The sequence below is a fragment of the Nothobranchius furzeri genome, chromosome 2 (assembly GCF_043380555.1).
Source record: "Nothobranchius furzeri strain GRZ-AD chromosome 2, NfurGRZ-RIMD1, whole genome shotgun sequence".
Lineage (NCBI taxonomy): Eukaryota > Metazoa > Chordata > Actinopteri > Cyprinodontiformes > Nothobranchiidae > Nothobranchius > Nothobranchius furzeri.
The window spans coordinates 99,492,751-99,516,226 of NC_091742.1; the positions used below are offsets into that span (position 1 = coordinate 99,492,751).

Genomic DNA, 23,476 nt, shown 5'->3' on the forward strand with positions numbered 1-23,476 from the left:
GCACAAGAGAAAACCATATTGTAATATAAGTTTCAGTGGGAGCACGGGCAGAATATCTTGCCCTCCAGTCAGAACCCAAAAACACCAGTAGGCAGCGACTTATAAAAAGACATCCTTTATTAATACAATCAACAATAAAACACTACGGCCAAATTCCCTCATGATAAAACCAGCTGTCCAGCATAAACAAAACAAGCAGCGGTACTTAGCTGTCCCTGTTGATATGACCCCCTCCCCGGGGTCTGAGCTTCCGACACCATCCAACGCCCCGGGATGCAGCTTGCGAGGACGGCGGGTAAATCCACAACTTAAGTCCAACTGCCAGAGTCTGTGGCGGCAGATGTCGGCGTGGTTCCTTGCACCCAAATACTCCCAGCCCTCGCTACCTAAAGAAGGCGTCAAGCCTTCCCTCCTAGCGCTGGAACACTGCCCACCTGCACAACTATCTTCGTCGCCGTCAGCCCTAAACGACTGCGAATGACCCCACCCCCCAGAATCCGATGCCACAATGACAGGTCGACCACACACACCAACTCGGTAGATCTGTCACCCTTTTGTCCTCTCCGGCCTCATTACCCATAACAAGGACCAGCCGGTGTCCAATCACCACGCCCTCAGAATCCGGCAACTCCCGTCTTCTGTCCTTCACAATATAATGGACTGGGACAACACAAGGATCATAAACACCGAACAACAAAAATACAAAAGACGGATTAAAGAAGCAATCGAGATAAGGAGATGTGGATGTGGGACCATGAACAGGGACAATGGAGTTTACACGTTGGTCCACCCATGGGACTGCATCGTCGGAGAGGGGAAAGCGGGCAGCAGAGGGCGACAACGTCCTCTGCTGCCTGCGGATAAACGGAGAAGGAAGTGACGCCACCATCAGCGTCAGGCTGAGGAAGTCTGCAGCCGCAGACGAAACGTAGCGACAAAACAGGTAACGAAACTGTTTCTGTGTTTTAAAAAAAGAACGACAGCATGGAACTGAATCTTAGCTTTAGCATTTTTCCATATGAATTCAGTAAACAGCTTTTTAACTTTCCCAAAAAACTCAGCTGCTGGAGGTAAAGGCACATTTTGAAAAACATATAGTATTTTGGGGAGTATATTCATTTTTATAAGACTATTTCTGCCAATCGAAGACAGAGGTAAAGGCATCCACCTGTCTGCTAATCCTGTTATGTCATTCATTAGGAGTTCATAATTAGATCTAACAATCAAATTCAACTTACGCCTAATTTCTATCCCTAAATATGTGAAATGGTCCACTATTTTAAAGGCCAGTACTTGTGGAGTTGGTTTTTCAGCTTCTTTCTCACTAAGCAGTAGGATAGAGGATTTTGTATTGTTTATTATACAGCGTGAGATTTTACCAAATGCGCTAATCAGATCTAAAATAGTTGGAATAGTCTTCCTCAAGTGTGAAACAAACAAGATAATATCATCAGCGTATAGTGCTACCCTGTGCTCACAGTTAGAAAAGCATGTACCATTTATCGCTGCATTATTCCTTATAGCTATTGCCAGCGGTTCAATTGCTAAAGTGAACAGAAGAGGCGAGAGCGGGCAGCCCTGACGACATTCCCTCTTTATTTTATTTGGCTGTGAGATGTTCTATTTGTTATAATTTTAGCTGTTGCATTTATATACAGTAATTGAAGCCATTTTATGAAATTGTTCCCAAACCCAAAATGTTCCAGAACATTAAAAAGGTAAGGCTACTCCAGCTTATCGAAAGCCTTTTCGGCATCCAAAGATAGGAGGGCTTTATCTGAGGTTTCCTCCAGACCCTGAATAATGTTAAGAACTCTTCTAACATTATGAAACCACTGTCATCCAAGGATAAACCCGTTTTGATCTCTGTGAATTACATAAGGTAATGTCTCTTGAAGCCTCCTTGCCAAAACTTTACATAGAATTTTCAAATCAGCATTCGATAAACTAACTGGTCTCATGTTTCCACAAGAGTTATTTGGTTTTCCAGGTTTTGGCAGCAGTGTTATCAGTGCTGCTGTCAATGATGTTGGGAGGTTTCCACATTGAAAGGCCTCCAGAAACATTTCTAAAAGGGATTTAAGCAATTTAGAGTTAATGTTTTTTATAAAAGTCTACTGAGAAGCCGTCAGGACCTGGCATCTTGTTTGCCCTCATATCTTAGCCTTATCAATTTCCTTTTCTTTCAAGTCTTCTTCTAATATTTCTACAAACTCGTTTGGAATCTGCGGGATTTCCAGGTCGTCCAAGAACACATTCTGAATATTAGGATTATTTTGCACCTCTGAATCATATAATTTGTCATGAAATTCTCTGAATTCTTTGTTGATCTCAACAGGGCCGGGTACTAACATCCCATTACTTTTGCTGATTGAAGTTATTACTTTCCTTGATTCCATTTGTTTGGTTTGCCATGCTAGTAGTTTCCCAGCTTTCTCTCCGTATTCATAAAAGGTTTGATTAAGCCTAATAATATCAGTGGCAGCCCTGTCAGCTGACATTTATTACATTCAGGCTTTAGAGTTAATAATTCCTTCTCTGCCTTAGCTGTGTAGTTGTTACTCACCAAATTCTGAAGGGTTGTTATTTTGGATTCCAATTGTAATCTTTTTTTGTGGTAATCTCTAGATTTAGAAGAGGGATAGTTTTTGATATGTCCCCTCACAACAGCCTTAAAGGCATCCCATTTAATTACCGTTATTGTTTCGGTTGTGTAATCTTTAAAATAATTATCTATTACCTCCCCAATATATTTTACAAAGTTATCATCTAATAACCATTTTGGATTTAGACTCCACCTGGGTGGATCTCTTACATGAGCTTTATCTATATACGTAAATCCGCATGGTCTGTGATCAGATAATAAGCAGTATAACGTCATAAAAACAGTCATCTAGTTTAGAAATTAGTGTAGCTGAGACCAGAAAATAATCAATTCTAGAAAAAGTTTTATATACTCCAGAGAAACAGGAATACACGGTTTCGTCCTGCTTACAATGCCTCCACACATCGATCAAACTGAGCTCCTTTAAAAAGTGTTTAATAGTTGTCCTACTTTTAGTATGTGTTTGGTCAACCCCTGTGGAACGGTCCCTGGCTGGGTCCAATGTGCAGTTCCAGTCCCCTGCAATTACACATGCGCCTGGGAGGGAGGAAAGAGTCAGGAAGAGGTCAGTGAAGAAGGTTGGGTCGTCCACATTTGGACCATAAACATTTACTAGATTCAGACTAACATCAAGCAATGAGCCCTGTAAGATTAAATATCTGCCACATTTATCTTCAATTGTATTTGACACTTGAAAAGGAACTGGGCTATGGATAGGGGGGACTCCACGCGCCTGTGAATTGAATGAGGCTGTATAAACAGTCCCTGCCATCTTCTACTTGTTTTAATATGATGTTCTTTAACAGTATGAGTCTCCTGTAAAAATATGATATTTGAACAAGCCCCCACAATGCGGCTCAAAAATTGAGCCCAACCTGGAAGTACCAAAAATTGCAGTTCCACCCTCATCCACTAGGGGCTGGTGTCAGAAGCGAGCAAATCCTCATTGACTCCCATGTTAAAAATACCAATTTCACAGCAGAAATAAACATGTTTACAGCCTGGTACCAGAACATGTTTTAGGTTTAAATGATCTAGTTTACACTCATGACAACTCTGAGGGGGGTGAATGTTTTTCTCACTCTTCTGTTTAAGTGTATTAAAAGCCTAAAATTCTGTATAATTAATGAGCATCAGACCCACGTGACCACAGAGCTAGCTCCGGGGAAAGGCCTCAGTAGAGCCTCGGTCTCGCCTGGAAACTGTTCTGCCATTTTCAGTCTCTCAATTTAGACCATTAGTTGTAGCGTTTGTGCGTTCTTTTTGGATATTTTTGTGCAATTGTTGGACAAAATGACTTGCTGTGGCATTAATTGCACTAATAGAGTGTCCAAGGAGTCTCCACTTCATTTATTTCGGTAAGTAAAATTATATTTATGTATTTTAGGTCACTGCCGAGCTGAGATTAGATTTTAACATGTACTGTTTAACCATGAAATGTAAATGTAATAGGGTAAAACCCAGTGCATTTAGCATAATGCTGCACTTTAGAAAATGGGTTGAAATACAACATGTTGGTGGAGCTGGGTTCCCACTATCGGCTTGTGGAGCTCTCAGGAGACCGATGTTTTCCACCCATTTCTCCCCTCCCCGCAGCTCAGCGCATCTCTGTCTGATTGCGGCTTCTGTCTGCTGCGCAGGCTGCCGGCTTTCAGCAGCTTGCGGGAGACCTCTGTCTTCCACCCCATTTTACCCAGCGGTCAGCCCGGCGTATCTCTGACTCAGAAGCTCTGGTGTTGTGCACAGTCAACTCTGGTTGTAGCTAGGTTGCTACCTTTGTTAGCTTAGCTCCCACCTCCGCGTTAGTTTTGGGTTAGCTTCAGGTTAGCTTGTAGCTAGTTCGACCGGGTGTCGTCAGTTGATCCCAGCCTTACTGCCCCACCCTCAGCTCCTCCTCTCTTCCCTTTTGTGGAATTGTCTGGGCTTGACGGAACCTATGACACGGTCAAAATGGCGGTGGTGGCCACCTCCCATTTTGGCACAAAAACGTTTTATTGGAGCCGATGGAAATGAAATGTCCAGTGTATATGTCGATGTATTTGAACCCGAGTCTCTTAAAGAGACTTTACGGAGTTTTGAATTTTTATGCTCGCGATTGCCCCCTCAGGCCAAAAGCGTAATGGCAGCTTCAATAGTAGGCTCGTGCACGAGGCGCGCATGCTGTACGTGCACACTTGTTACGTCCCCGACAGATGTTGTTAAAAAGTGAAGGATAGGGGGATGAGGGGACGAAGACTCTCAAAGGGGCGAAGGGACGAAGGCTCTTGAAGGGCGGGGGCGAAGACTCTCAAAGGGGCGAAGGGACAAAGACCCTCAAAGGAGCGAAGGGACGAAGACTCTCAAAGGGGCGAAGGGACGAAGACCCTCAAAGGAGCGAAAGGATGAAGACTCTCAAAGGAGCGAAGGGACGAAGACTCTCAAAGGGGCGAAGGGACGAAGACTCTAAAAGGGGCGAAGGGACAAAGACTCTCAAAGGGGCAAAGGGACAAAGACCCTCAAAGGAGCGAAGGGACGAAGACTCTCAAAGGGGCGAAGGGACGAAGACCCTCAAAGGAGCGAAAGGATGAAGACTCTCAAAGGAGCGAAGGGACGAAGACTCTCTAAGGGGCGATGGGACGAAGACTCTCAAAGGGGCGAAGGGACGAAGACTCTAAAAGGGGCGAAGGGACAAAGACTCTCAAAGGGGCAAAGGGACGAAGACTCTGAAGGGTGACGAAGGGACAAAATCTCAACAGGATTAAAAAATAAGAGAACCCCAGATAAAAAACAAAAACAGGCTATTTAAAAATCCCAATCTTCATGCACGTCGCGGGCGGGCAGATTAAGCACATGTGCTGATGCACATACAAACCAGCGAAGGGAGGGGGGTTAGCCACTGCCCTTCCTGGGGTGCTCCCGAGATGGTGAACTGAATCACCAACACTAACCCAATAGGTGCAACACCTGAGCCTGCCTGTGGTGTCATCTCTGGGTCCACTTCTTTCATGCTTGGCTGGATCCTCCTGCGGGGGCGGGGCCACCAGGAACACCCGCCAGTCATCCATAACACCATCTGTTGCTTAAAACATTTAAAACAAATAAAACACCATTAAAACACCACCACCAGGGGATTTTTGCATTCCTTCACGGTCTTTTGTTATAAAAAAAATAATCCCGGACGAGCCCCCATTTATGTTACAAACCCCGACAGGTGTTGTAAAAATGTGAAGGATGGGGGTAACATAAGACTGGACAGTGGATATTAAAAGGGTTTCATTGTAACAAAAAGGTTTTAAAAACGCACAAACAGATGACGACGGTGCATTATAAAAATAATGCAAAACAAACAGAACTCTCTAAAACTCTGAAAAAGGTTAACATTACACAGCAAATTATCAACTATAAAACACCTGGTTAAAACTTGTATTAAAAGCTTAACCGAACAGAAGGTGTTTTAAAATCCTGAAGTTGATAAAAGTTCCAAAACAATCCACTGACTAAAAACACCTGGTAAAAACTTATTTTAAAAGCTTTACCACAACGAAAGGTGTTTAAAACAGAGCTCAGTAAAATTGCCACAAACAAAGTTAACCTTAAAACCAAACAGCCAAAAAGGTCCCACTGGATCATCCAAAACTTATCACTTAGTGTTAAAAACTACTACAGTTTAAAACTCAAACAAATCTAAACGAAAGGGGTTGAAACCAAACCAAACACCAGGAGGACAGCAGAACCCCTGCACTGCTGCCTTCCAGACTGCTAAAGGCACAGCCTTTTTATACATGTGTTGGCAATCAAGGAAGATTCAGCTCAGCTGTGCTCCTCAGCAGCCCAGGAGAGAGGGGGAGGAGGAGGGGCGGTGTCAGGCTGTTTCACCAGAGCTGGGTGATCCTGGCTCCTGCTCTTCCCTGGCCAGACTGGCAACCGTAACAACACTCCTTAACGAAAATAACAGCTGAGACAGTCCCGTGTGTGTGTGTGTGTGTGTGTGTGTGTGTGTGTGTGTGTGTGTGTGTGTGTGTGTGTGTGTGTGTGTGTGTGTGTGTGTGGCCCGGAGGACAGAGGAAAGGAGAACACACAGCTAATTAATTTAATAATTTGGTTCTGTACCTTTCTCTTCAGCACAGCCGACAAAGGTTTAAGATGCTTCAATCCTCCTGCATGCTCTTGAAAAATTGTTCCAAAATGAAAGTTGAACCCACATCTTTTTTATCTGTGAAATCAATGCCGTTCGGCGTGTCTCAAATAAAAATTTGGGCATCTTACTGTAAAAAAATATACCATTAATGTAAAAAAGAAACTCTAAATAAACTATGTTCACATCAAGAATCGAACCCAGGTCTTCTACACGAGAGCCCAACATCTTACTGGGTGCGCCCTCAGAAATGTAGCTAGCTTTGTCACTAGGCATTAGGAACAGCGACAAAGTGGCACTGCCTCTCTCTCTGCTGCTAAAGCTACAGATAGCAAATGCTACGGGCGATGCCTGAGTGTGAACGCGCATGAAGCAGCCTGCTCGACCCGAGCATCTCTCTTTTTCTGTGATTTTACAGAAAAACAGGCAATCACAGTAAAAATGCCAGGGCTCATTCTACAGGACCAGGGCATTGCAGGAGAATGTATGAAGAAGACATTTATTATTTCTATACATGTTTTGGCTGTCACACTTCCATAATGCCCCTTTAATCTATTCATGACTTGTTTAATCTTTTTAATTTTCTGTAAACCTCTACAATTCCAGGACATAAATTTAAGCTTCACACTCTGTGACATTTGACAAGAGAAGGGAAAATGTAATTCTGGTAGGCTGTTTGACTGGGCAAGATTGACCACAGAACCACAAAGCCACAAACTGGCTGAACTTCAGAACCAAAAAACAACCCCCTCCTCCACCTTAGGTTGTTGTACCCCCCAATCATGTTAACTTTCTTTAACCTCTAGCGACAGATCCAAGATCAATCACCCTTGGTGTTATGGTACGCCACTGGAAAAGAAAAAAAAACAAACAAAAAACAACAAAACCAATACACAAAACCAAGCAGAGATATTCCTAAAGCTTACCTTCTCCATAAGATTTTGTCACCTGTTAAATATATTGTTGTGCGCAGACTTAAAGATAGTCAACTGCAATGTAACTGAAAGTTTTACAGGCTGTTCTTAACATTAGCCTGACCCACGGGGAAAACAGCGAAGCAGGCCCAAACCACTATATAAATACAGCTTATTTGACTGTATGAGGCGAAATAAAGCGGCCGTTATAAAACAGAGAACAACTATATTAGTTGGACATGGTTAGCATTGATGTCTGAACAGGACTATAAGCTCAATTACCTTGTATTAAACAGTACACTTCGATAATGTTTAAAAAACCAGGAGTTCCAACCTATTAATCAGATCGTTTCCCTTTGACCTTGTGTATGAAATCCTCGACTTCTGACGGCTTGTTAAAAGTCAGTGTTCCACCTCCATACATTACCAGCACTGTAGAGGGCGATCTTATTCCGTGTCTCAGTCCCAGCTCCCACAGTTGTTTGCGCACAGTCATATTGCTTCCTCTGTTTGTGTACCTCGGTAGCCAAGTCCTGGTGAAGCCTCACACGAATATTCTTGTAGAAAATGTCCTTCTTCCTTTTTGCAGCATCCATCAAGGCGACCTTCTGTTTGTAGTTCTGGAACTTCATTATTAGGGGTCTTGGAGGATCTCCGGTGCCCTTGTTTTGGCCCAATGCGGTGGGCTCGCTCCAGCACTATAGGTGCCCGCAGTTGCATATCCAATGCATCTGGAAGCCAGCTCTGTAGAAATGCACAGGGGTCTGGAACCTCTGCCCCCTCGGGTAGATTGACAAGGCGCACGTTGTTCAAGCGAGACCTCGTTTCCATATTCACAAGCTTATCCTCGAGGGTTTGGTGTCTCTGCTCCAGCTTGTCCACCGTTTCTTTTAATACGAAATAATCATCCTCAACCCCGGAAAGACACGTTTTGGCTTGGCCAACTCTGTTGGTGCAGTCAGATAGCTGCTTAGCCGTTTCTTCCGCCACCTTCAAAATGCCGTTCAGTTTGCCCATAAACTCAGATCTGAGCTCACCCTCCGCCCTCAGAATTTCCTCCTTGACAAGCCTGAGTTCATTGCTAGCGCCAGCATGTTCCCTCAAGGTTTCAGGCGGCGTTTCGGCCAGTCCAGCGCTAGCCACGTTGCTAATGCTAGTTTCTTCAGTGGAATTAGCCTCTTTGCTAGGTCTCCCAAATTCGGAAAGCTTTGTCTGAGTTGCCGACCTCCCTTTGTCCTTTGTATTTTTTGTTGGACCAGGCATATTCTGCTTTAAAGACAAGTAAGTCTGCGCCCTTGGATATCAAATACACAACTTAAAACAGGGTTGTAGTTCAGAGATTGTCGGAGCTTGGTAAAGCGTGTCTGCTTAGGCGGCGACCATCCCAGGAAGTCACTTATCAATAATTTGACACAGAAGCAAATATATAGTTTACAAAAGCAATTTATTACTATATATCTACGACTAATGATTATACAGAATAACTGTAGATAAATGATTATTCAAGTAATACAACCTGAGACAATACCCAAACTTTACAGAAACACGATCTTTTTTTATTTAACCCTTATTTAACCAGGGAAATCCTTTGAGATCAAGTCTCTTTTGCAAAGGTGCCCTGGTCAAGAATGCCGCCAAAAAAAGTCATATAAAAATACAGTTTATAAGAAAGAAAAAAAGGTTAATAAAAACAATGAAAGTAAAAACATAAAATTTTGACATTACAAACGGTTCAACCAAAATTTGTAGATAACATATATATATGTGTGAGTATACATATACAATTACACACACACACACACACACACACACACACACACATGAATATGCACTCACAGCAAAATTACCAGTGCCGAATCAACACCCACACCGAGAGTGACTACATGAGTCCACTGGACCCAAAACCTCAGTGTTGATCCAACTCCGGTGACCCTGCCGTGCACGCACACGTACACACACACACCTTCATACACACACATACAATGGGATAAACATACTAGACATGACGCATTGATGTTTCAGTGATTCGACCAACATTAAGGAATGGAAGTTTTCGTCTTGACAACCACCATAGGCACCATAGACGTTTCCTATTTTTGGAGGCAGGGACAGGGTCCGATTGTGCTCGCTTCCTGTTCCTTTACTAGCCACTTAAGAGACCGGGTTTTCTAGTTTCAGGTGAATCTGTAGCTGGTCCCGGGCTGATGTAGCAGACATCCTAAATGCTTGTTTACCTAATTCTGTACAAGCTCTAGGCACAGCTAGCTGGAGATTAGCATTAGACCAAAGTGAACGAGTGCTGGTCTTGAAAGACAGAAGCCTACATAAGTAAGGAGGCAACATCCCGATGATGGCTGTGTATTTAAAGTCGCCACCTGGTTAGCCTGCGCTGAGCTAATGAAGGCCACTGGACTAGATTATACAGAGCGCAACAATGTGTACGACGTTTACACCTTGTAATAAATCTCAGTGCTCCATGATAAACTGAATCTAGTTGGTGAAAATATAAAAATATAAAAAAATCACCAGAGTCCGTAAGAGACAGAAAAGTGGCCTCAACCAGTTTCTTCCTTGCTGCAAAAGAAAAGCAAGCCCTATTCCTACAATAGAACCCTAGCTTTAACCTAAGTTTCCTAGCTAAACTTTGGATGTCAATCTTATTTACTTTTACTTGCATTCAACACAAGCTTCAAATAAAATAGCCGGGATTGTACAATATCAAAGGCATCCTGCAGGTATTCAAAGGTCTGATGAATAGTTTCTCTGCTACTGTAAATGATTGTGTCATCAGCATAAAAATGAAATAAAGCACTGTGAACAGTCAAAACAACGGTCATTCACACAGGTGGTAAATAAATGCGGGCCCAATACCGAGCCCTGCGGAACCCCTGAAAACACCTGTAAGAAGCTCGAGGAGATACCATTAAAAGTGACACACTGGGTCTAGTGTTTCCCTTACATAGCGTAGCCGCGGCGGCTCGCCACGGCTGAAATCCCAGCGCCACGCCTACAAGATCCCAAGTTTTATTGATTTTTTTTTGCGCTGTTTCCCGAAGAAGCAGCGGGAACTACTCTGTTGTTGCTTGTGATCACAGCCGGCTATTAAATTAACCTTAACCCATCCAACACCAGTGTGCAGAGCAACGATACCCTTGTGATGAGAGTTCTCAGAGTTCCTTCTGAACATGCGCTGCTGGTAAAGCGATACCCCCTGGTACTTCTGCTGGAAGTTGGCGGGTCGTTTTACATCTGATGAAGTTGTTGCAGGTCAAAACAAACAGTAGTTGTTTGGTTCAGAAAAAGGATGGTTCGATGCCGCTAAAGCATTCCACTGAATGAACTGGCTTGGTTTCCCAAGAGGTGTTAATTTAGCATTTTGGCTGGCGGCGGCCCTCTGTTCTAAGGGTCCGTTGAGGCCGGACCATTTAGAGTACAGACAAAAGTAGGAGAAGTTAACATAGTCCCATTGTATAAAACAGAATATGATCCTTTTATTAAAGTTGGAGAAACTGTTCTTCTTGAAGTCTTGTAAATTGCAGAACATGGTAAGAGAAAGAGATTTTGTTACGACGGTTCACAGATGGCAAGGTCATAAACAGAGCATGTTTTGGTTTGGAAAGCACGGCTTCTCCAGCGAAGTGGAGATGACCTTTGCATTCCATGGCTTTCTTACGCTACACACACAAACATATACATACAAATATATGTGTGTGTCTGTCTACCCCTGCACAGAGTATTTCTCTTTAGTGTGGTAATCTATATAACACTGTCCAGCATGCAAAGGGACACAACAGGCCCTGCACATCATTTTTGTCTCTCTGCGAGTTCCTCTGCGTATGCAGACCCTACACCTCTTTGTTGGTTTCAACTTCTTACTGGTGGGTTTCAGGTAACAGAGTTTGTGTCTGCCCAGGTCTCCATCTAGCCTGCTCTCTGGGTCAGTGTTATAGGGTGCTCTAGGTGTATGTCGGACGTCCTTCAAGTCCCCATCCTCAACACCTGCTCCTTCCTCTTCCTCTACCTGTTCCCTCACCTCACTCCCTTTCCGCTCATGTCCCTTCAAGGTCCAGGACTTCACTACACTACGAATGAACTTCAAAAGTGTGTTACATCCCCCTGGGTTTCTGGCTCGGTACAGGATATAGGCGTTAAACATGCACATTTGGAACAGGTAGGCTACAAACTTCTTGGACCAGTTCAGCGACCTGCGGATGAAGGGGTAGTAGGAAATGTTTTGGTCCAACTTAGCCACTCCATTCATGTGAGAGTTGTATGCAACAACACACTCTGGCTTGAACTGAGCAACCTTGTCTTTGTGCCCCTTCTGCCACACATCAACCTTCTGCATCCCATCTTGGTGGCAGGTTGTCACCATCTTCACTAATCGTTTGTCCTGCCATGCTACTACCATGACTTTGTCATTGTGCCGCACAACTTTATCCCCAGTCCCTATATCGTTTTTTACCAAATCCCTGATGACCTGAGGCTCGCCCCTATTCCACCTCAGTGTTCCACAGACATTGGTCTGTGCTTCCAGTAAGCGCTCACACAATGCTACAGAATTGTAGAAGTTATCCATATACAGTGTATAGCCGTGACCTGAAAGGCGATCAAGAAGAGAAAACACGGTGTCTGGCAAACTACTATCTTCCCCAAAATAAGGCCTCATGTTGAAACAATAACCCGTGGCAGAGTCGCACAATATGTAGGACTTGATTCCATATTCCACAGGCTTTTGAGAGCTGTACACCCTGAAAGATGGGCACCCTCGCCACAGCATCATACCCTCACCAATGCAAATGTTTTTGTCTGGCTGATACATCTGCCTGAACCTTCCCACAATGTAATCTAACACTGGGCGGACTTTGTACATTTTGTCCATCCCATCCAGATTTGCATTGTTGTCATTGTAATGCAGAAACTTCCATATAATCTCAAACCTGTTCCTTGACATGGTTCTATTGAAATAAGGCGTGGCATCCACCTCGTCCACACTCCAGTACATTTCAGTGCTTGGCTTTTTGACATAGCCGGTCAGGAAAGTTAGTCCAAAGAAAGTTTTCAGTTCTGAGACCGACACTGGCTTCCAAGCATTACCTCTGCTATGATGAGGAAGGTCAGGGTGTGCTTGAAAATACTGACTTGCATACAGATTGGTTTGATGCACAATATGATCAAGCAGCTCATCAGTCAGGAAGAGCTCCAGGAACTTAGCTGGTACATCACAGTCTAGGTCTGCAGCAGCATTTCGGGGTCCAGAAGTTGCAGTGAAGGGGATCTTGTTGGGTTGCCAGCCGGCTTCATTCCAATCCAAATCCTGCCCTGGACTCCTGCTTGATGCACACCCTGTAAAAATCACAAACACACACACTTGAAGCTGGAAACGTGTTGGGGATACTTTGTGACATTAATGGAAGTAGGGAAGACAGGTAAGAAGGAAGAAAAGAGTGATGCGATCACAGCAATAAAAACAATACAGCCGTTAAGTTATCTTCATAATTTTTTTCTTTTAACTGCCACCAGTCTTCTGACAATCTGGGTCAGGTTTGCTAAAATCATCTGAACGGGAACGGTCTGCTGAAATCGATGTCTCTGGTTGAGATTAAACATGCTGTGGCCTATGGTATCAGGAGTGGGGTCCCCATAGACAGTGTAAAGGTTGGTTTATGCTTGACGCGTCCGCGAGGTCCGCACGGCTCCGCGCGGAAAAGTTGCATCATTTTGCGTAATTTTAACAACCACGCCCCTCCACCGCGTCTCCGCATGGACCAAGATTTCCACAACGCGCACCTCGGAAATTTTCTAACCACGCGGACGGACGCGGAAAAACATGGCGGACCGGCAAGAACTAGTATGGCAGAGGTTGGTAAATACAGACATTTGTATGATTCAGCTCTCAGAGATCACCGTGATCACCATGTTGTTAATAATTCTTGGAGAGAAATAGCTCGCACTGTCGGAAAAGACGAGGACGCTGTTAAAAATGCTGGAATGCCGTGTTGTAAACAGTCATTTCTACTTCTACTATGGTGTAGTGTTGGATGCATGCCGTAGAGCTCCAAGCTGCCCCGTTCAGTTTGGGAGAATATTGGCTCACCGCAGAGACGAGCCGCACGAACCATAAACGCTGCGAGTTGTCAAACGCGTTCCATCCGCGAGCCGCATCACCGCGCGGAAAGTGAATGTGTCAAGCATAAACCAAGCTTAAGGCCTCCAGATGCTGCTGTTTGGACTGGAAATGTGGATTGTGAATGGCGTTTGTTCAAGCAATGGTTCATGCTGTATTGCAAGCTGTTGGACTGGATAGCAAGCCTGATGTGTGCAAGACCGTCCTGTTACTTACTGTTGTTGGACCTCGAGCTGTGGAGGTGTTCAAATATCTTTGTCTTTCAAGAAGTGGACGACTGGGACAAGCTTGACACGGTGTTGCAAAAGTTTGTTGAACACCAAAGAAAGGTGAGACATTCGAGAGGTTCATGTTTCACGCACATTTTCAGCAGCAGGATATAAGCTTTGATGTCTTTCTGACGAATTTGAAGTTAAAGGCAAGAACGTGCAACTTCATAATTCGCTGATCAGAGATCAAGTTCTGTAGATGAAATAGATCGAAGACCTTTGACAGCTATTGTAAAGAAAGACCTCAGTGAGATACCACCCCAACATTAGAGACTTGTGATGAAAAAACCAGTCTACACACCAGGGAAACAGATTAATGGCAGTCTCAGCGATGGTGTTGTTCTGACAACTCAGAAAAAAAACGGTTGTCCATCCTGGATGCTTCTGCATGAACTTTGGGAGACTTTTAAATCGGGTTTTAGGCCCGGGCATAGCACGGAGCCTGCTCTTCTCATGGTCCATAATGCTATTCTTATGACTTGTGATATGGCGGATGTTGTTGTTGTGTTATTCTTGGATTTATCTGCGTCTTTAGATAAGGTTGACCGTACGATCTTTTTGGATCGTTTGCAGAAATGGGTAGGGATAACTGGGTTGGTACTGGAGTGGATACGTTCCGACCTGTCATGAGTTTCTGCGTAAAATTAGGGGAGGCATCTTTGACTTGGGTGGATCTAAAATGGGGTGTACCACAGAGCTCCATCCTTGGCCCCATTTTATTTTCAATTTATCTCCTGCCTTTGGGGGTCCTCCTGAGGCAACATGGCATAAAAGGTGATTATTTGGGTTTTCCTCGTGTTGTCGCTCATAGCTGAGGTACACCTCTCTCATCTTGGACTTGAACTTAGACCATTGGAGGCTGACTAAATATCTTTCTGCCCCACTATCTTTTTTCCACAGTCGGACAGAACTACATTATCTTAGTTTTTTCTGGACGTTCCTGCATGAGTCGATATGTTGCTGCACCCTGGCACATTTCTTAGTAACCAAACAGCCTGAAGACCTTTTTACTGAATGACCGATCAGTCACCCTCACATGTTTCTGGAGACAACACTGGAGGAGAAACTGTTTATCACACTCAGGCCAGCAAAAGTCTTACCATCTGACTCAGAAGACCTTCTCTCATTCCAGTCATCGTCACCAGTTTCAGACCCAGCGTGTGACAGCTCAGAGTCCACACCCATATCATCATCCTCTTCATCATCTCCACTGACTTCAGCCTCGGAAGGACCAAGTGTCTGCTCGTGATGGTTCAGATCTTGGTTCCTGCTAGTTCCTGCTCCTCCACCAGCTGAGCTGCTGGTTGGAACATCTCTGTCTTCTATCTGCTGCTGATGAAGCTGTGAGATCAGAGGTTTCTCTTCATCATCCTCACTCTTTATAGAAACTACAGTGACTGGAAACCTGGCAGCATCAGTCTCCTCCTTCAGATGGAGATGATCTCCCTCCAGACTGGTCCAGAGTTCCTCCTGGTCCTCTTTTATGTGGAGGTGTTCTGGGTCCTGCTGGTCCTCACCAGGAGCTTCTTTAACCAGCACCAGCTGTTGAACATCTGTAGGAAACATGTGAATTACTGACCACGGTACCTTCATATTCACACCTGTAACAGAGTGACGCTGCGCCTGGTTTAGACAGAGACATGAAGAGAACCAACCAACCAGCAGCCTGCTAGTTCACACCAGGAACTTCAGATAGGAGCTAAACTCTGCTAGGAGGTGGCCCGTCTGACCTCACGTGGGAGCTCGTTCCTAAGTCTCGGTACCGACAGAAAGAAGGCCTCCACCTCGGGGCCACCAGCCTAGCGTGGCCTGCAGAACGGAGGGTGGTTGCTGGTACAAATCTCTATAAGGAACCAGCGATACCATGGAACAGAACCTGTGAGAGATCTAAAAGCAGGAACCACAGCTGCCCTGGGGCGCACCGACGGAGGTTCAAGTAAACGTACACACAGATGGAGGCCGAGGAGCTAGGTGCTGCATGGTCATCCAGAGGTGGAAGTTTGGGCGTGGCCTACCTGAGTCTGTTCATGCAGCTGAGTCAGAGAAGGACGAACGAAGGAGAGAGAGTGACCAGGAACAGTGGTGTAAAGCGAGTTCTTCACAAACTACAGACGTCTCCTGCTGTGTCTCCCTATTTAATGTTCACCCACGTGCAGCAGAAGAGAGGACGACTCCAGCCCTGGAGCTAGTTCTCTGGTGTCTTCCACCACCGTCAGGAGCAGGAAGGCTCAACAAAATCACAAAAGCAGCCAAATTAACAAGCTGGTTAAAAAGATCCAAACCACGACTCACGAAAGCCAAACGATACGAACGAGTCTTCAAACAACTCCTGCAGTCCTGCAGAGATGGTGCTGTTTTAATAGGAGAGGAACTCACACACACACACACACACACACACACACACACACACACACACACACACACACACACACACACACACACACACACACACCAGTACCTGTGTCCATGCTGATGAAGCAGTCCCAGCTGATGGATGATCCTGAAGTGGTAGCAGGTTTTCTTTAGCCGTGTTTAGCTAACAGCTGCAATAGAAACAAAGCAGGAGAGCTGATTAAGATGCTGCTTCAGAACAACGCAGGAGATTAAAGATCCAACGCTTTGGTTCTGATCAGCTGAGGACACATCCAGTCTGGAAAAGAGGACCTTTGCTCACCAGAGTTCACGGAGTAGAGCTAACCGCTTTTTCCTCCAGAGTCACATTCAGATTCGGGCCTTTTCCGTCGGAGAGTGTGAGCAGGATGGATGAGAGAGCGAGCAGCGATCCTGCATCATGACCAACTCAGATGAGCGAGTCTGATAGAGGGAACCTCTTCAATCTGATGAAAGCAGCAAAACGAGCGCGTTTCTCAGAGAGGCCAAAGGAACAGCAGCAGATCCAGAGGGCAGGAAGTCTAGAGAAAAGCTTTTCTCACCCATCACCTGCTTCTGGAGCTCCGATTGTCACGAAGACCGCAGAATAGCTTCTCTGCTTCTGGAAAGAACTCCACCAAGTTGTTGAGGAGGAGAAGAAAGTTTCCACAGCCTGGTGAGAAGATTTCTGCAGCAGCAGCAGTTAGTCGCTTTAGCTCATCAACTCTCCCAGAGACTGAAGTGAAGACATTTTTACTGCAGAGCCTCAAATCTTCTCCTCACACACCACAACAACAACAAGCTAGCTCTGCTAGCAGCTTCCGGTTTCTGCTGCTTCCGGTGGTCCGTGACCCGCGTAAAGGTGCGCTAGCGCCACCTGCTGGATTCTCCACCGACTGATCCTGCTAGGCAGAAGAACCATGGTGGTTAGAATACATGTTCCACATATTATCACATATAATCTGCAAGGCAGCTTTACTTGTATAGCACCTTAGAATGGTATTTAACAACCATTACCAGTTCCCGGAGAACTAAAAATAGGTTTTCAGAAGGTATTTAAAACCAGAGGGTCAAGAGGCCGACCTAACGCTCAAAGGCAGCTCATTCCAGAGTCTAGGCCTAGGGACTGCTACAGAGAAGCCCCGTCACCTCTGAGCTTACTTCTGGTCTTTGGGACTTCCAGGAGCATCCTATCAGCCGACCTCAGAGACCGTGCAGGGTAGTAAAAAACCAGTAGTTCAGAGAGGTAATCTGGATCAATCAATCAATCAATCAATCAATCAATCACTCAATCACTCAATCAATCAATGAGATTTTATTTATAAAGCGCTTTTCAAGCAAAGTGCTTTACAGAATTTAAATGACCCCAAATTCCCATAACCGTTTGAAAACATTAACAGACAGACACACACACACCAATTAAAATAATGCTGATAGCGTGGACTAGAAGACAGGTGATGGTTTACGTATTTAAATGATGATCAGGCTGCTGTAAAATGTAATCTCCATCCACATCCAGACACAATTATCCTCTATTCTTTCTCTAGTTGCTCTGCTCTTGTCTGGGCTGACGTAGCTGACGGAGCGCGCGCGCCTAACTAGCAGCTGATGCACATTTTACGCATTTGGAGAGGTGGGCTGGATGTTTTGCTTTCACTGGAAGATGGTCCACTCAACGCACGGGTGTAGACTAAATATTAATGACAAATGAATGAAAATTAAATTGTGAGTTTTTACTTCATATTTTATAAATAAAAATGACGGGGGAACACATTTATGACGTCTTTTTAAACGAAATTTTCTAGCGCAACCTGTCTGCTTCACTAAGTCGCTGCTTATTAAGGTCCGTCCAAAATTACTGTGGGAAACGGGTAATAATGGCTCTTTGATGGGAACAGGTTGCCGACCCCCTGGTATAAGATCTGAGCTGGTAAAACAAAAATCCTCATCAGCAGGCGTTTTTGAAAGTGGGGGGGACACAGCTGCCAATCACAAATTTTGCCGGGGACATGTCCCCGGCGTCCCCGGTTAAAATGACGCCTATGCTTCTTTGCATCATCTCCTCCAGCGGTTCCACAGTCGTCCCCAGAACAGAACCAGCCTTTTTTATTAGGCTGTTGAGCCTTTTCAGGTCCCTGCTTCTGATGCTGCTACCCCAACAGACGATGGCTGAAGAGATTACACTCTCCATTAATAGGACCATCTACATCACGTTGTGGTGATTACGCAAATTGAACATCTATCTGAGTGGCAGGGATGCCTGGAGGAAGAGCTGCAGGACGAGGAAAAGACATGGCTCAAGACGACCTGGAGGAGTTCACATATATATATATATATATATATATATATATATATATATATATATATATATATATATATATATATATATATATATACTAGGGCCGGGACTTTAACGCGTTAATTACAATTAATTAATTAGAAAAAAATAACGCGTTAAAAAAAATTAACGCATTTAATCGCAGGTTGCATTTCAAGCACGGCGGAACCTTTGTCATTGCACGACTTCCTCGTAGACTGAATATCACTGACGGACACAACACTGCACAGTGCTAATGGCTACTAAACGTAATAAAAACAGAAAGAAGTTGCCTTGCTTGGACTGATGCAGGATTTAGGAAACACGTCCGCCTCTTTTCTTAACTTGGAAAAAAAAACTCCCAGACAACAACGGAGTCCGTGTCGTGGACATTTTTCAGAGATCGTCTCTGCTGCGGCTGCCCGGTGGCACCGGAAACTTTACAAAAGTTGCGGTAAGCTATATTTTTAACATTTACGTAACATCTGTGCAGCGCTGAAAGCACCAGACAGAATAATTCTGTGCCCTAACAGTAGTTTATGAAAGTAGTCAGACAAACGAGAGGCACCTGGCTGCCGCTGGGAGAACGCTCCGTGTTCTCACTACTCTGTAAACAATCACAAACAATGTGTCTTAAAGTTGAAAACAGAAGTTTACGTTAAAACAGAAACACTCTGAAACTTTTCTGATGATTTTCTAAACAATTCTGTCGGGGAGTTATACGTTTCTGAGACGAGTCTCTGTCTAACATCATCACATGCATTACTATCATTAAGCAGCAGGTGTGCTGAAGCTGTCACCAGCTAAGGGTCGGATGCTTAAGTGCATCAGGGGCAGCGAGGAACGAGGAAGTTGTGATCAGGCTGGAGATCACACCAGATTCACTGCTGCAGGCGTGAATCTGCGGGTCTGCAGCACCCCCTTCTTAACGTGACATCAGGACTTCCCATGTAAGGAAGGTCTGCTCACCTGTTCGTTAGATCATTATTTCCTCGCCATGATCTTTTATCTTCCCATCATCCTCCAGTCATCCAACTGGAACCAGTTAGTGTTCCTGATCATTCTCAGAATATGCCACGCCTGCTCTGGTGTTAAAAGTTAGTACATTTAAGTCCTAGATCATATTTGTGCCTGTTCTACTGTCATTTTGAAGGATTATTATTTAAATGTGTGTTTTTACTACATTATGAGTAGAAATGCTAATAAAAACTCCCAATTATACAAATTAATACTACAATACTACTAATACTACAAGAGTAAAAGGAGTAAAGATTTTGGGAGTTATAATCGATGAAAATGTATCTTGGAAGCCACATATAAACAATGTGAAAACTAAAATAGCTAAAACAATTGCAATGTTACATAGAGTAAAATGGTCACTGGATGATAGCTCCCTATATTTATTATACAATTCACTTATTGCACCATATTTGAACTATTGTATAGAAATCTGGGGCACAACATACAAAACTTATACAAATTCTATCTATATGTTGCAAAAAAAGCAATAAGAATCATTAAATCATTTAATATATGCAGATGACCTAGTCCTCATGTCTCCCTATAGCGCAGGCCTGCAGCAGCTGCTCAGGGCATGTGCTAAGTATGGTGAGCAATTTGACATCCTGTTTAACCCTAAAAAGAGTGTGGTTATGATTGCTGCTACTAAAGGGGACCTGAAGCTTAATTTTCCATCTTTTAACTTAACAAATCAGGTCCTCGAAGTGGTAAGCAAAGTAAAATACTTGGGGCACATTTTAAGAAGTGACCTCTGTGATGACGAGGACATTAAGAGGCAGTGTGGTAAGCTGAACATGCAGGCTAACACTCTGGCACGTAACTATGGCATGTGCTCAGATCCTGTTAAAGTGTCCCTCTTTCGTTCCTTTTGTACTCCTCTCTATACCGCCCACTTGTGGTGCAACTATAGTGAGGTAGTAATGAAGAAGCTTCAAGTGGCTTATCAGGATGCTTTTAGAATCCTCATGAAGCTCCCTAGATGGACTTCGGCAAGTCACATGTTTGTTACGAGTAACATCCCAACTTTTCATGCGCTTCTGAGGCTCTTCATGTACAAATTCATCTGCCGACTGAGTTTGTCAGCTAACGCGGTTGTTAGAGCGCGGTCATCTTTATCTTACAGTGACACGAGGTACTCCTCAGTCCTTTTTAAACATTGGAACAACTGCCTATACGGTTTGTAATTAGAATGTGTTTGTATTTTATTTTTATTTTTATTTTATTCTTGTTATGGACATACCCCTTGTCTGAAATAAAGTTTGATTGATTGATTGATTACAAGGAGTAATTACAGAGATCCATCTAACCCATTATTCATAAAAACAAAAACATTAAAATTCTATGGCTTAGTGGACTACAATATTTCTAAATTCATGTATAATGCAAACAAAAAACCCTTCCTAAAATTTACTTAGAAGATTTATAAAAAGTCAGTAAATATGAACTAAAAGGACATTAATTATTTACAATACCTAAGCATAGAATAATCATAAAGGAGTGCTGTGTCTCTATATATGGAGTGTGTGTGTGGATGTGTGCGTGTGGGTGTGTGTGTGTGTGTGCGTGTGTGGCCCGGAGGACAGAGGACAGGAGAACGTGCAGCTAATTAATTAAATAATGTGGTTCTGTAGCTTTCTCTTCAGCACAGCCGACAAAGGTTTATGATGGGTCAGTCCTCCTGCATGCTCAGATCATTCCCTTCCCTTGCTTGAAAAATTGTTCCAAAATGAAAGTTGAACCCACATCTTTTTTATCCGTGAATTCAATGCCGTTCGGCGAGTTTCAAATAAAAATGTGGGCATCTTACTGTAAAAAATATACCATTAATGTAAAAAAGACACTAAATGAACTATGTTCACATCCAGAATCAAACCCAGGTCTTCTGCATGTGAGTCAGACATCTTACAAGGTGAGCTATAGCGCCAGTAACATTTAGTGTATCTGTAACATTTATATCCTTGATGACAGCTGAAACAACGTCAATCCAAAGAACGGTTCGGAGTGAAAATGGCTATTTTGTTGCTAATTTGCAGGAAATATCTAGAAGAAAGTTCTACAGAAAGTAGCTAAGGGTCCTCAGAAATGTAGCTAGCTTTGTCACTAGGCGTTAGGAACAGCGACAAAGTGGCACTGCCTCTCTCTCTGCTGCTAAAGCTACGGATAGCAAATGCTACGGGCGATGTCTGAGCGTGAACGCGCATGAAGCAGCCTGCTCGACCCGAGCATCTCTCTTTTTCTGTGATTTTACAGAAAAACAGGCAATCACAGTAAAAATGCCAGGGCTCGTTCTACAGGACCAGGGCATTGCAGGAGAATGTATGAAGAAGACATTTATTATTTCTATACATGTTTTGGCTGTCACACTTCCATAATGCCCCTTTAAAAAGGGGCAGATAACATAAGCTTTCTTCTTTTTGTTCCCTTTTCGTTTTCTTGGTTTGAGATACCTCACTTCATTGTTAGTATTGTTTTTTTCTATTTTAATAATAAATAAAAAAAACAGACTTGTAGAAGATCTGCAGCATCTTGCTACAGACACTGAAGGACCTAAGCGTCCTCAAGAAGTGCAGTCTGCTGTGCCCCTTCTTGTAAACGGCTTCGCTGTTCTTTCTCCAGTCCAGTCTGTTGTCCAGGTGAATTCCAAGGTATTTGTATTCCTCAACCACCTCCACTTCTTCTCCCATGATGGAAACAGTGTTTGACTCCACTCTGTTTCTTCTGAAGTCTAAAATCATCTCCTTTGTTTTGTTCACGTTCAAGGTCAGATGATTGTTTCCACACCATGCCACAAAGCGCTCCACCAGCTCTCTGTACTCAGCTTCCTGTCCATCTCTGATACACCCGACAACTGCAGAGTCATCTGAGTATTTCTGTAGATGACAGGTCTCTGATTTGGACTGGAAGTCTGAGGTGTACAGGGTGAAAAGGAATGGTGAGAGTACAGTCCCCTGTGGTGCTCCAATGTTACTGATCGCCTGGTTTGATGTGCAGTTCTTCAGCCTCACAAACTGTGGTCTGTTTGTCAGGTAGTCTTTAATCCAGGCGATAGTTGAGGCCCCCACCTGTGTCTTCTGGAGTTTCTGGCAAAGTACATCAGGCTGGATTGTGTTAAATGCACTGGAGAAATCAAAGAACATGACCCTCACAGTGCTGCCTGCTTTGTCCAGATGACAGTGGATTGGTTGAAGCAGCTGGATGATGGCATCTTCAACTCCAACTCCATGGCGATAAGCAAACTACAGCAGGTCCTGATATGTCCTAGTCTGCTTATTCAGGTGGACCAACAGGAGTCTCTCCAGGACCTTCATGATGTGGGATGTCAGGGCAACCGGTCTGTAGTCGTCATTGACTGATGGGTGAGTTTTCTTTGGAACTGGAACAAGGCAGGATGTCTTCCACAGGACTGGAACCTTCTCCTGGGTCAGGCTGAGGTTGAAGAGGTGCTGCAGAATCCCACAGAGCTGCTCTGCACAGGCCTTCAGTACTCTGGGGCTGACACCATCTGGGCGCAGCAGTAGCTCAATAGGTTGAGCGGGTTGTCCGGTAATCGGAAGGTTGCAGGTCGGACAGAGAATTCTGCTGTTGTGTCCTTGGGCAAGACACTTAACCCACCTTGCCTGCTGGTGGTGGTCGGAGGGACCGGTGGTGCCTGTGCTCGGCAGCCTCGCCTCTGTCAGCGCGCCCCAGGGCTGCTGTGGCTACATCGTAGCTCATCCCCACCAGTGTTTGAATGTGTGTGT

At 44.2% G+C, this 23,476-nt stretch overlaps 1 protein-coding gene across 3 annotated transcripts; it reads right to left on the minus strand.

The window, feature by feature from the left end:
* Positions 1-9,058: 9,058 nt before the first annotated feature.
* On the minus strand, positions 9,059-17,294 carry LOC107395162 (piggyBac transposable element-derived protein 4). Of its 3 annotated transcripts, XM_054737573.2 has the most exons (5): positions 16,963-17,294; positions 16,704-16,866; positions 16,488-16,572; positions 15,130-15,582; positions 9,059-12,979 (listed from the first exon to the last, which is right to left on the minus strand). In XM_054737573.2, exons 3-5 carry the CDS (start codon positions 16,495-16,497, stop codon positions 11,352-11,354), a joined length of 2,091 nt encoding a protein of 696 aa, XP_054593548.2. In that variant the 5' UTR covers positions 16,498-16,572; positions 16,704-16,866; positions 16,963-17,294; the 3' UTR covers positions 9,059-11,351. The 3 variants fall into 3 exon arrangements, with proteins under 3 accessions (XP_054593548.2, XP_070404556.1, XP_015829956.3); XM_070548455.1 differs by having other exon boundaries at positions 16,488-17,294; XM_015974470.3 differs by lacking the exons at positions 16,488-16,572; positions 16,704-16,866; positions 16,963-17,294 and having other exon boundaries at positions 15,130-16,477.
* Between the last annotated feature and the right edge of the window lie 6,182 nt (positions 17,295-23,476).

What these genes read in the sequence shown, in the direction of transcription:
- LOC107395162 (XM_015974470.3), bottom strand. Translation starts at nt 15,622, where the DNA reads ATGAAGGTACCGTGGTCAGTAATTCACATGTTTCCTACAGATGTTCAA. An exon ending in AAGGTCTTCTGAGTCAGATG is followed by an intron (nt 12,980 to 15,129) that starts GTAAGACTTTTG and finishes TGATTTTTACAG; the next exon opens with GGTGTGCATCAAGCAGGAGT.